General features: G+C 45.2%; 1 protein-coding gene across 1 annotated transcript in view; it reads left to right on the top strand.

Moving 5' to 3' along the window:
- Positions 1 to 4,673: 4,673 nt before the first annotated feature.
- Positions 4,674 to 13,524, top strand: part of Cuzd1 (CUB and zona pellucida like domains 1) — a 20,058-nt gene continuing 11,207 nt past the window's right edge. The window contains exons 1-6 of the mRNA XM_028772552.1: positions 4,674 to 5,016; positions 6,572 to 6,722; positions 8,720 to 8,934; positions 10,147 to 10,297; positions 10,611 to 10,828; positions 11,958 to 12,130. Coding sequence (XP_028628385.1) covers positions 4,785 to 5,016; positions 6,572 to 6,722; positions 8,720 to 8,934; positions 10,147 to 10,297; positions 10,611 to 10,828; positions 11,958 to 12,130 — 1,140 coding nt within the window. The 5' untranslated portion in view covers positions 4,674 to 4,784. The remainder of the gene's footprint in view (positions 5,017 to 6,571; positions 6,723 to 8,719; positions 8,935 to 10,146; positions 10,298 to 10,610; positions 10,829 to 11,957; positions 12,131 to 13,524) is intronic.

The raw sequence follows: 13,524 nt of genomic DNA on the forward strand, positions 1-13,524 counted from the left end.
CTCTCCCTCTCCCTCTCCCTCTCCCTCTCCCTCTTTCTGTATTCCTCAGATTTTTTTCTTTCTCAGTTTTCCCTCTCAGGTTTTTCTTTTTTTTTTTCTATCTGAGTTTACCTCAGTCTTTTATTCATTACACATTTCCTTGTTACACAGTAATACATAACCAAAAGCCTTTTCATGATTTCCTCAAGCCCATTTTTTTTTCCTGAAAAACCTCATGTAACTTATATCACCAGAAAGCACAATGCACACACAATTCAGTGTCTGCAAAAGCAAGTTATACATAAACTCCTTAACTCCCTGAAAAGTCTCCAAATCACAAGGTATGTGGGCATAAATGTGTGGTTACAGCATTAGCCTGAGAACAGAAAGATGCTAAACAGGTCAGAGTAATGTTAATGTTTTTAACGTGTCTAAATTTGCAGAATCTTTTTATTAAGCTCATCCAAGTATCTATTTGTACAATGCTTTTCAAGCTTATTTCTATATGAAATATTCATTTCTCTTGCATCTTCCCCCAGCGCTCCTTCACAAGCCTGAGCTCTGTCTCTTAGAACTTGTACCCTAGTTTCCTTAGGCAGGCAATGCCAGGGGTTCAAATCAGTAATGTTCCATTCTTTCCAGGAAGGTCAGTTCACGAATCCAATAGCCTCCTCATGGGGTCCAGACTCTTCTACCCAAATGTTTGTCTTTTTTATTATACATATATCTTCCTGTGAGATCTCCCTTGTGGGGCTGCTCACCATTGCTCACTAATCCAGCAGACCCAGCTCTTTCTTCCTGTCTTGTTTCTTGTATTTTATGGACATCACTGTCCTTAGTGACCCGGGCCCACTCTTCCTTTTCCTTGGAGATCTTCAATTTTCTTAACCACTAAAACTTCAGGTTTCTCAAAAACGTTTCCTGGTTCAAATATTTCCTGGTACAACTTAATCATCATGAATTGGCTAAGATTTCCCAGAGAACAATTAGGGCAGTCATCCTCCACATCCAGAACCTCTTGTCCTGTTATGCCTGAGTTGATTGCTTGAATGGCCAGGGCCAGGGCACTTTTTTGCTGTAGACATCAGAGCCATTTCCTTCTCTAGGAATACCCTCAATCCCTTTCTCAGATTTTTATTTTTATTTTTTTTTACCAGAGTTGTATTTGAGGACAAATATAGTATAGAAAAGGCAAACCAGACAGGCATACAAGAAAGAACAACACCATCTGTATAGAGAGCCAGAGATGTGTTACTCAGGTTGACCGTGCTCCTGCAGCTGAAATCGTGTCATGCAGCCACATTTGCAGCCGTGTCACACCTGACATCTTACCTACTATGAGAGTTGGGTAAGCAGGCATGTAATATGTTTTTAATAAAAATAGGAAAAAGTACAAAGTAGAAGTGTTGCACTCTTGCAGTGACGGATGGAGAAGGTAGGTGGATTTCAGGACACTTCTCTCTGTAGCAGCAGTTAGGTGTGGGAAGCTGGGGTAATGACAGTGCTTCTTTTGAGAGCTTATTCCTCCTCAATCCAGCTTGTCACTCACTGGGAGAGAGGGGCTGCATCCTGGTGGCATATCTCTCAGGTTACACTGGCTGACGTTTAATGATTGGGCTGACCTTGGTTCCTTCTAAAGACAGGGAATGTGGAACATGAGGATGCCTACCTATAGCCCCACCTGGGGTTGGGGGGGGGGATCCCATGCTCAAGGTCATTATCAACTACACAGTGAGTTTCAGCCTATCTGGGGGTGACATTAGACACTTTGGAGGGGTGGGGGAGGGAGGAGAGAGAGAGAGAGATGGAAGGAGGGAGAGAGAGAATATATGAATGTGTACTAGCAGATTTCCCCACTGCCAACCACGCAGATTGCACATTTGGTTGATCACTTTTATACTGGCCAGTGCTGATTCAGCAGATAAAGTCGACTATACCAAAAACCTGGAACCCAAGACCAAAGCCCAGGTTCCCTTTGTCACCCTCCAGGCAATAGGGCACACCTCCTCTTTCTCTTCTTTGTTTTGAGGCCTCTGTACCCCCTTCATAGGACAGATGTCTCTCCCTTAACCACCATGGATTTCCTCTCCTTAGCTAGACCTGTGAACAACACCACAGATACAGGTAACATAAAGAGAAATTATCTAGTGATGGGCTGTTGCCTACTAAAGGGAATTAAAGAGTGGAAAAGCAAATGTTTCCTAGAGGTGGACAAATGTCTGGGGGGATCCAGCTGGGGCCCCTGCTTCTCTTCAGGAAGCATCTTGCATGCCTGCCCTGCACTCCAGTCCCAGCTCCATACTGGGTTCCCAGGGGCAATGCCGGGATTCTCAAGGTGGAAGAATCTGTCTCTCTTGAGTTTCCAGCACTGCCCTCATTCCTTACTTGGTTTTGATTTCTCTTGTCTACCAGCAAGGTCCTAGTGGGTGAAGAGCAGCTAAGAACCTTCTAACGTCAGCTGGTGGGCAGCTGAATACCTGATATGGGGAAGCCTGTGGCAGCATGCCCTTAACCTAAGGGACTAGGTCTGTTTTGGGTATTAGAAGGGGCACCAGGCAGGGGGGACAAGGCATTTGTAGGACTTTCATGTTAGGCAGTAGGTCAGAGCATGCACAGGACTTTTAGAACCTTTGATCCAGATTACATTTCATGTCCACTTTGGGAAACCCCAAGACCTCTCCCAGCCAGCAGTTACTTTAATCTTTCATTCAGAGTGGCAGTTGTATAGGGACCAGAAGGCCCAGAGAAGGTCCTCCCAGCCCATAGAAACCATGACTCATGGCAGTGGCACAAAGCAGGCTTCTCACCTACCTGAACCCCAGGTATTATTCGTGTCTACCATGCCCCTTCCTGGTGGGACTACAAAGCCTTTACATGATCGGGGACAGAGGAGTGAGGAGATGCCAGTCCTGGGAAGGAGGAGTGATTGAAGCAAGGCCCAGAACAATTATGTACAAATATAACTGGTCATGAATACTTCTTAGTAATTACAAGGATCCACACACACATATCCCACCCACTACCACATGTCAATACTATGTCCCTGCCTCATATGTGGCTACTTGTGTAGATAGGAATCCAGGAGAGTTGTGTAGGGATCTGGAGAGTTTCCAAGCTCCTTGTGAGAACCACTCCTCAGTACCATTGAGGCTACCTTGTTCTGCAGCCTAGGGGATGGGGCTAACGCCTGACCCAGGGATCACCACGAGTGGATTCCCTGGGGGCACAGTTGAATAAGGAAGCTTGGGCTTCAGAGAATCGGGATCAACAACAAACAGTGGTGGGGTACAAGGAAGGTTCCACTCTAGGTGACCTTGCCTCACCTTGACCTTCAAGGAGCTCCTGTGTGATTCCTGGTGTCTTAGTTACTTTTCTGTCGCTAGGATATGACACCATGACCAAGGCAACTTATAGAAGATTGGGGCTTACAATTTCAGAGGGTGAGTCAGTGACTGTCATGGTGAGAAGCATGGCTGAAGGCAGGCAGGCATGGCGAGTCAGTGACCATCATGGTGAGAAGCATGGCTGCAGGCAGGCAGGCATGGCGAGTCAGTGACCATCATGGTGGGAAGCATGGCTGCAGGCAGGCAGGCAGGCATGGCAGCGAAGCAGTAGCTGAGAGGTCACATCTGATCCACAAGCATGAGGCAAAAAGCCCACCCCTGGTGGCATACTACCTCCAACAAGACCACACCTCCTAATCCTTCCTAAACAATTCTACTAGCTCGAGACTAAGAATTCAATGACATGAGCCTACAGGGCCATTCTCATTGTAACCACTATACCTAGAACTGGCCGTTCACTGACATGTTCCACATGAAGTTAGAACAAGACTGAGTTTTTCCCTGCCACACAGGTCTGTCTCCATCAACTGTTGCCTGAGTTTTCCTCTGCCTCCTTCCCCCCTTCCCTCTCCTTCACACGTAGTCAGTTTATAGAAGTTTCTGCACCAAGGGCCTTTACACACACACTTTTATCTTAAACAAAATTCTTCAAGTAAGATACATGATTGTCTCCCTCTTTTTGTATTTGCTTCCATTTCATCTTCTCAAGATGCCTTTCCTTTGCCCTAATTTGCATTCTTCCCCAACCAAGGCTGCCACATTCTATTCGATCTCCTGGTAGCACACTCAACACACTCACCCCTGTATGAACTGGGATTAATTCATTATCTGTTTCCCCTACTTAAACTAAAGGTTTTCTAAGAGTCCAGTCTATGTATCTTGTACTCAGCTCTGTATTCCCACATCCTAGGACAGTGAGCAATAAAAACTTGCTCAGTGAATGAATAAATAAATAAATAAGTGAATGAATAAAAGAATGAATGAATGGAAAGTCCCTTTCACATGCACATTCTTCTCCCTAGTCTCATGTTGGACACCAGAACTTCTATCTCTGAGTTGCAAGCTCAGTGCCCGAGAGATTCTAATCCATCTATGTTAGCCTCTTCAGAGGGACAGGGGTCAGCAATCCTTGAAGGGTTGCAGGAAGGCCTGATCTACATTGCCTTTTCTTCCACATCCTTTGTCCCTTCCCTAGACCTTGGGTCAGCCTCCTGTAGGCATCTGAGGGCCCAGCTGGGTCCAAGAGTTTGCTGTCCCCTGGCTTGCTGAGCTTTGGATCCTGGAGCAGTGCTCCTTCATGATCTGCACAGACAGGGTCAAGGCTCAAGTTCAGAGCAGTTTCAAGGCCAAAGGAACTGCTATGTAGCTGCTGAGCTCTGTGTGGAATCAAGCTGGCTGGCCCATAGCCCTTTGAGGAGCAACCTGGAAGGGTGAGTGTAATGCCAGGAACTGCTGGCCAGGATGCAGCTCCACAGCTGTGGACTTCTCACCAGCACCACCCCTGGCGTGGCTAAACTGACACGTCTCCCTAGACACCAGGAAGCTTACAAAACTGGGAAAATTATAAAAACCCCGAGGGCCCTGAGGCACCCTGCAAAGATGTCGGTCACTGAAAGGCTGGTCATTTGGGCTGTCTTATGGGCTGTTTTAGCTGTCTCCTGTGGGGCACAGCTAAATTCTACAGAGGCTGAAGGTAAGAAAATTGAACCAGATTCTTCAACTCAAAAGAAGACTGGCTTTTACCAGGCTTCTCCCGAAACTTTGAAAGCTTTCATAGCTACCACTGCTCTCCATACAGGGAATAACTCAGCCTTGTGTTCTTTGGGCTTAATTAATAGTCACTTCATTAAGGCCCATGGTCATTGAAATAAAAAAAGGTGCACACAATTTCACTTTGAATATAGATCTTAGGAAGATGATCCCTACATGAATAGATATTGGCCTAATTCTTATAAAATAAGTTTCAGTTGCTGATTTTTTTAAAAGGGCAAATCAATAACAGAGGAATAATCTGTTAAGTTCTAAAATAGTACATATACAAGAAATGGTCTCTGTTAAGAGGGAAAATGCCTTAAGTTTTACAACATGATACTGTTTGTGTCTAGAACTATGCACAGAACATCTTTAAAATCAAAAAGAGAGGAGGAAAGGAAAAGACAGATGAATTCGCAGAAGGTTTTAATAAAGATGCTGTCTCTGGTCGGTGGGACTGTGTCACCTCTTCTGTTATCTTTGCTTTCTTTTCCCTGACAAATGTAGACCTAGTTATTGTTAAGTAAAGATAGATAGATGGTTCATTCATCAGTCATGGGTGAAAGAGAACATATGAAGGTTTGTTTCTAAGTACACAAGGGTTTTAACAGTCTCTTTTGGAAAATGTGTCTATTCTTGTCCTTGCTGGACACAGAGAGAGAGACAGACAGACACAGAGAGGGCAGGGAGGGAAGGGAGAGGGAGTGTGTGTGTGTGTGTGTGTGTGTGTGTGTGTGTCAGCCTCTTTGCACGGAAACCTCGTTCTTCAGCCTTCCGAACACTGCAGTTACAAATGTATGCCTCCATATCTTTCTTTCCTCATTTTTTATTGGGTTCCTGATCTTTAATTTTTTTCTTTTTACATTTATTTATGGTGCGTGCTCAAGCACACGTGTCCTCACATCTTGCAGTCCTCAGGTGAAGGTCATAGCATAGCTTTCAGAAGTTGGTTTTCTCCTTCTACCATGTGGATTCTGTGGACTGGCTATGGGTTGTCAGCTTTGGCAACGAGTGCCTTTACCCACTGAACCATCTCATTGGCCCCATCTTTTTGTCCAATAGTTTTTTGTTACATAAAACATTTTTTTTTTTTTAGACAGAGTTTCAGTGTGTAGTCCTATATGTCCTGGAACTCCCTCTGCAGACCAGGCTGGTCTTGAGCTCACAAATTTCTGCTTGCTTCTGCCTCCTGAGCACTGGGATCAAAAATGCGTGCCACTACAGATCCTCTTCTCCTCTCTACCCACCCCACCTTAAGTTCTTTCTCAAAACAACTCCCAAGCCCAATATAACAACAAAATCCTAAAAACCTAGAAAGCAAAATGCATCAACACCCTAAGGGAGAGAAACTGTAATCAAATAAAAGCATACAAAAAGTTGTGGAGTCTGTTATATGTTGGTCAACTACTTCCCCTTCCTGTGGGAGGTTGAATCCTAGTGCCTTCTGGGAGATGGGAACTGCTCCTTTCCTCAATGCCAACTATGGTATCTACCAGGCAGATCAAGATGCACGGCCAGTCTGGGAGGAGCCACTCAGGGAGAGATCTACAAAGCCCTGATCCTACAGCTCAATGCTGATGAAGACTGCACTTGGACCATAGAGAGACCTGAGAACAGGAGCATCAGAATCATCTTCTCCTACATCCAGTAAGTAGAGGCTTCAATTTCTCAAGGAGGGAGCTGACTCTAGCCATGTTGGGATGGGAGATGAGCTCTCTGCAGAGGGAACTCAGCTGCTTCCAGAGGATGATGTGATCCCCATGGTGACAATAATAATGATTATGGCCACTGGTCATCACCAAAGACTGGCATGCAAAAATCTGGGTCACACAGTGATTGTGTGGTCAATGCTAAAGCTACAGGCACAAAGAGTTGGATAGCTTGTCCATCAAAAAGTGTACACAGTGATCAAGGTTGGTACCCAGCTATTTACTGCTAGACTGTAGGTCTTAAAATCTTAAACTCTGACTCCAAATTCTGGTCTATATTAGAGCCATCATGAAAGTTTCCCAGGGTGCACCCTGGGCAGTTAGGTCAGAGTATCAGAGGATAGGACCTAGCCTTGATAGTATTTGAAATTGTATTTTAAAAACAGCATACATGTATTGTAATGCCTTGATGATGCCATGCTAAGATCTGAGACTCTGTACTACAAAGCCTCGGGACTTCCTAGGATCTATCCCAGTTATTTCTCAATGCTCCTCTGCAACAGGCGCAACCTAACTCAGTAGAAAAGACAGCTCAGAGAAGCTACTTTCTGGACCAAGGTCACTAGTCCAAGAAGGGGATGGGATCCCAGCATTCCTGCTCCAGGACTTCTATTCTTTAAGTTGATGATTCTTGCTCTGTAGCTGTCAGATTCACCAAGAGGGCTCATCAAAATGCACATGGTGGGCTGGGCTGGGTTCTATACTATCTCATTTAAATAAGATAAGTGGAGCCTGAAAATCTGTGTGTAGTCCTGGATGTCCTGGAACTCACTGCAGACCAGGCTGGTCTTGAGCTCACAAAGATCTATCTGCTTGCCTCTGACTCCTGAGCGCTGGGATCAAAGGTGTGTGCCACCACTGCCCAGAATGGAGCTCATGACTGATAAGAAACATTCTCAAGTGACTCTGATCCAGCTGTTCCAGCCACCATACTTGGAGAACCAGGGCTCTACATTGCAGAAGCTGGAATTGACTGACCTTCAGTGAAACGCAAAGACAGCAACTCACTGACTTCCTGGAACACTAGAAACCTACACCCCCCCTTCCCCATTTTTTTTGATATGGAGAGAGAGAGAGAGAGAGAGAGAGAGAGAGAGAGAGAGAGAGAGAGGAGGATTGTGATAAGAGCAAAACTCAGTAGAAAGAAGTCATTTGTTGGGGCAATTTCTTGTGTAAGAAGCCCATGGAAGGTTCACCATGCTAAGATGGCCAAATACAAAAACTTACAGCACAAGTATAGAAGAAGAAACTGAGGTCAAGTGTGGCTAAGTTCCTGGTCCAAAGCTATGTATTAGGGGAGTGCTTAAGGTGGAAGGGAGTTCAGGCTCTCAGAGCCATCTTGGATATAGATCCTCTATGGGTGTCTGGAAAGAGCCTGATGGCATGCACAGAAACTAAAAATCCTGGGCTGCCCTGTTCAGTGCAGAGCATTGGACCATCCTCCAGAATGAGCAATATGGTGGGGAGGAAGAGGCAGCTGGGGGATGCTTCACCAGAAGGTGGCCATGGAGGAGGAGTTGTTTTTCAGCAAGCTTGGCTATTAAATATCAGTGAGGCTGGATTCTAAATTAGAAAGATCTATACTAACTTGTCACCATGAAGTTTCTGGGAACAGAGTCAAGAGGAGAAAGAAGAGGAGGAGGAGGAGGAGGAGGAGGAGGAGGAGGAGGAGGAGGAGGAATGCAACCCTAGATTCTAGGCCTGTTTTTGTTCATTTACTAAGTACAAAGTGCTGCAAGCTAGTTCACTTTCCTGAGCCCATTAAGGTTGTGGTTTGATTGATCTTGAAGAAGGATGGAGCTCATGACTGATTTAAGTGAACCAGACTGCCCTCACGTAATAAACTGTTGTGCTAATACGAACAGGGGAACAATGCCTTTTAAAAGACACTTCTCTAGTGGCTCTTCTCCAACCACAGGTGTGTTCTGTTCCCAGGTTGGATCCAGACAGCAGGTGTGAAAATGAAAGCATTAAGGTGTTTGACGGAAGCTCCACCAGAGGGCCTCTGCTAGGGAGGGCCTGCAGCAGAAATGACTTCGTGCCTGTGTTTGAATCATCATCCAATTCACTTACATACCAGATAGTCACTGACTGGACAAGGTTTCAAAGGAGTGTCTTTATCTTCTACTATTTCTTCTCCTCTGATACCAGTAAGTTATCCATGACACATCCTTTCTCCTGCCCTCTGCAAGCACAAGTTACACCAGTTCCTGCTGGGGAACATGGTACTCTTGAGTCTGTTCCTTCACAGAGTTCGTTGGTGGAAAGGCAATTCTCTGGTGGCATGCACAGAAGAGTCGAGTGTTCAGTCGCCACTTTGCAATCTGATTCTTTGGTTCTGGGGAAGCTCCTGATGCTCTTCCTCTAACCAGTCTCCTGACTCACCACACAGCTACAAGTTGATAAGCACTGTGTGTGAGCCGGAAGGACGCTGTTCAGCCTATTTAATAACCTGGAGACCCCTGCGACATTCATTAGATATGAGTTGAGGCTCTTGGGCTTTTGTGTCTATCAAGTTCCTGGGGATTATTCTGACAACTAAGCAAATGGGGTGAGGCTGAGCCAGTTTTGGGGTAATCAGGCACTATACAATTCTATGTAGCTGGCCCCCCAATTCCAGTTTTACCGCAGACAGAATGCCATGGACTTGAGCCAGCAGGTTCATAAGGAGAGCTTCACTCTCGTTTTCTAGAAGAGCTGATCTTGACACTGATATCTTTGTGCTACAGAACCAACAAGGTGGAGACATTAAGCTCTTCTGGAGCTGAACCCAGGTTACCTCCTCACACCTGACATGAAGACCCTACTTAACATAGGTCCTACGAGTCAGCCAACCTAAACTATTTTATACCAACATAGGGGTCTTCAGTTTGCTTCTCTGTTTGTCATGGTGCCCACTACAGTAACTACGGTGGCAGGGATGGATGGAGGAAGGCTGCATCTGAGTTGAAATTTGAATATTAGCCTGAGGAGAGAGTAGCCATGGACTCTATACTGAAGCCCTAGCAGATATGTTAAGAAAGGCCGGTTTAGAACAACAGCTCCTTTCGTGATAGCCAGTGATCCTGGACAGCAATAGTGGATGAGGAGCCTCCAGCACTAACCCCAAGAATGCTACTTTCTGCAGCTCAGTCCAGGGGGTGTAGGGCCTCTCTAGCCAGTTCAGTCACTTTAATATGATTTGACTGCAGGACAGAACTATGCTCTTAGGTATCCCAAGGGCAAAAGGTCTGATGCTAAGAGAAGAAGAAAGCCCCCCCCATGTGATCCACGGAGGAGACAGGGATAGTGTGACACTCAGGGAGTACATGTTAAATTCCATACATCACAGAAACATCCAATCGTCTTTGTATTTTTTTCAGCTATTCCAAACTGTGGTGGTTACCTGCAAACATTGGAAGGATCCTTCAGCAGCCCCAATTATCCAAAGCCGCACCCTAAGCTGGCATACTGTGTATGGCACATACAAGTAGAGAAAGGCTATAAGATAAACTTGAAATTTACAGACCTCTTGTAAGTATTGTGGTCTACTGTAGTGACCTCTAAGTCACTAGGGGAGCAACCTGGGGAGCAAAACAAATCACATGCTCCCACATGTAGGTACTTTTCAGAGAATCACTGTAGAAAGAAACACACTTACCAGTGCTGTTCATTATTTTTTCGGACATTCTGAGGTACCACGAAGGGATTCACAAAGTTCCGGGTTTGTCATCATAATTCTGAGATGTCATTGTAAGGAAAACTTCATGACTTTAGAAAGAATGATTAAAAAAAATAGAACTGAGTACTTTTGAAAAGCTTTTATACCAGAGACTGTCTTTCTCAGCCTAGAAATGGATGAACACTGCAGGTTTGATTTCATAGCAGTCTATGATGGCCCCTCCGCCACGTCAGGCCTGCTCAAGCAGTTCTGCGGCCGTGAGAAACCTACCTTTGAATCTTCCTCTGATGTCATGACTGTCGTGCTGTCTACAGATTATGCCAATTCCTACAAAGGCTTTTCTGCTTCCTACACTTCAACTTACATAGAAGATGTCAACACCAGTAAGTCATTTTTCATAACCCTCTGCTATTTTGAGCTCTCTGATTATTACTTACATAGAGCCTTCTCCTTAATTCTTAGCCTGATTATGGCTCACCTTGTTTGCCAACCTGTCACACGTACTTGGGAATATAGCTAACCTGGAGGCTTAGGGATCCGTCCTGTACCTTGCTTACTACAGGAGGAAGTGAATGACTCCAGTAAGCTGAAAATGATTTCTGTAGAACCCAAGATCTGGTTGGCTTAATGTCTTCTATAATGACATAATTTAAAAAAAAGTAACAATAATAATTGGGTAAGAAGAGACTATGAATTTACAAGTGGGGGCATGAAAAGAGTTGGAGGGGGAACTTGAGAGAGGCTTAGGGATGAAAAGAAAAAAGGGGGGAAGTAATGTAACTGTAATCAGATATAGAGATTATGTAACTAAATCAGATGTATAGATTATAGTTCTAAACAAGGTAGCAGTGGGCATTGTGAAGAGCTCACCAACTACTAGGCTGTGTCAGTCTTCTACCTACCATTTAATGTATTGTGAGTTTGGATATTTATTTCTTTATTTATTTGTTGTGTGTGAAAGTGGATGTGCATTCATGTTTGTATGTGTGTGTGTGTGTATAGAGGTCAGAGGAGGACATTGGGTGTCCTGCTCTTGCACTTTCTGCCTTGTTCCCTGAGACAGGGTCTTAATCTGGAGGTAGGCTGGCAGCCAGCAAGCCCTAGTGATCTTCCTGTCTCAGGTTCCCAACAGCACTGAGTTACAGGAACATACACAACCATACTTGGCTTTTTATCCGGGTCCTGAGAATTCTAACTTAGGCTATCATGCTTGAGCAGAAAGTTCTCTTACTGACAGCCATCTTTTCTGCACAGAGGGTTCAGGTTGTTTGTTCCTGTTATTGTTTTCTTTTTGACACTATGTAGCCCTGGCTATCCTGGAACTCATTATGTAGACCTAGAGTTCACAGAGATCCACATACCTTTACCTCCTAGTTGCTAGGAGTTAAAGGTGTCTGGCACCAGTCCCGGCAGGTTAAACTTCTTATAGAATAGTCTGCACATAGACGTTTTAAAAATGTAAAGTTCCTAGCGGGCCCAAATGTGATCATTCTTTCCCCCTGTTCTTGACAGCATCTTTAAGTTGTGCTTCTGACAAGATGAGAGTCATCATAAGCAAGTCATACCTACAGTCACTTAACTACAATGAGAACAATTTGCAGCTCAATGACCCAACTTGCAGACCGAGTGTATCAAACGTCATAGAGTTCTCTATCCCTCTGCACGAATGCGGGACAACCAAAAAGGTACTGTGAAACCCACAGCTGGGTTCTGTCAAATGCTCACAGATGTGCCACATGGTGATGCGCAGGTATGGAACTTGCTGTATCTTTCATAAACCACAGCGGACATACGTGGTTGGACTGAGAAGACATGCTCATAGCTGTGCACAGTTCACTCACACACGAAGGCGTCAACATAGCTGTGTACACGTTCACTCACACACACACACACACACACACACGTTACGATTCTTATTTATTTGCAAGGGAACTGGAGGTTGGCTGCTTTTCACAGAAGGCAGTGAGCTCTGAAGCCTCACTAGAGAGATTTGGAATATCTTTGGTGGTTAGGGTTTCTTAGCCTACTGGGAAAAGTTGTACAGAATATCACCATTCTGTATTTGGTAAAATTGAGTTGGATTTAAGATCTTATTCTTGAAAAGACAGAAAGTAAAAGCATATTTTAAATATTAAGAGTTGTAAGTCTGTGATTTGGTCTGCATGCTTTAGAAATGCCACTTAAGATCTTAAGCACTGCCAACACTCTTAGGCCTCTCAATATACATGTTGTAAACTTAACCCACTTTGTGCTTAAGGATGGCGACTAGCTCAGAGGAGCTGATAAAAAGTAAATATTTTCTTCTGTTCAGTTATTTCTTCCAAAAATGAACACACGAGCTTTATTATTTCATAGACGTCTGTGGTGCAGCAAGGCCAAGCTTCTATCACACACTGGGGACTTGTCTGGTTAGACATGCTAGCTTAGGCCTCTTTGCGGAGGGAACATGTCGTAGAGTTCAGTCTTCTATTTATCAACTCCAGGGCCTCACACACGTCAGGCAAACCCTCTGCTGCTGAGCTGTATTCTCAATCTTCTTCTTACCTTATGTTTTAAAACAGGATCTCATTGAGTTGTCCAGGCTGACCTTGCCAAGGATCAGCCTCGGCCTGCAGAGGGGTTTTGAGGAAGGGGTGTCTGGGAGCAGTAAAACAAAGAACTCGAAGTCAAATCATGAGTTCAAGCTGACGACCTATGTTCTGTTGGACACAGCTTTTCAGATTGCTTTCTCTATGTTCTGCTCTCTCTGGAGGTCTCCAGACAGCGCTCTCCCTCAATGGGTCAAGATAGTTGATCTATTGCTCAAGATAGTTCTCCAAGCAGCTCTCTCCCCCTCCCCCTCCCTCTCTCCCCCTTCTCCTCCCCCTCCCTCCCCCCCTCTCCCCCTCTCCCCCTCCCCCTCCTCCTTCCTCTCTCTCCTCCCCCACTCCCTCTCTCTCCTCCCTCTCCCCCTCTCCCCCTCCCCTCTCCTCCTTCTCTCTCCTCCCCATCCCCTCTCTCTCCTCCCTCTCCCCCTCTCCCCCTCCCCCTCCTCCTCCCTCTCTCTCCTCCCCCTCCCCCTCTCCCCTCCTTCTCCCCC

This window comes from Grammomys surdaster, unplaced genomic scaffold (genome assembly GCF_004785775.1).
Source record: "Grammomys surdaster isolate TR1022 unplaced genomic scaffold, NIH_TR_1.0 214, whole genome shotgun sequence".
NCBI lineage: Eukaryota > Metazoa > Chordata > Mammalia > Rodentia > Muridae > Grammomys > Grammomys surdaster.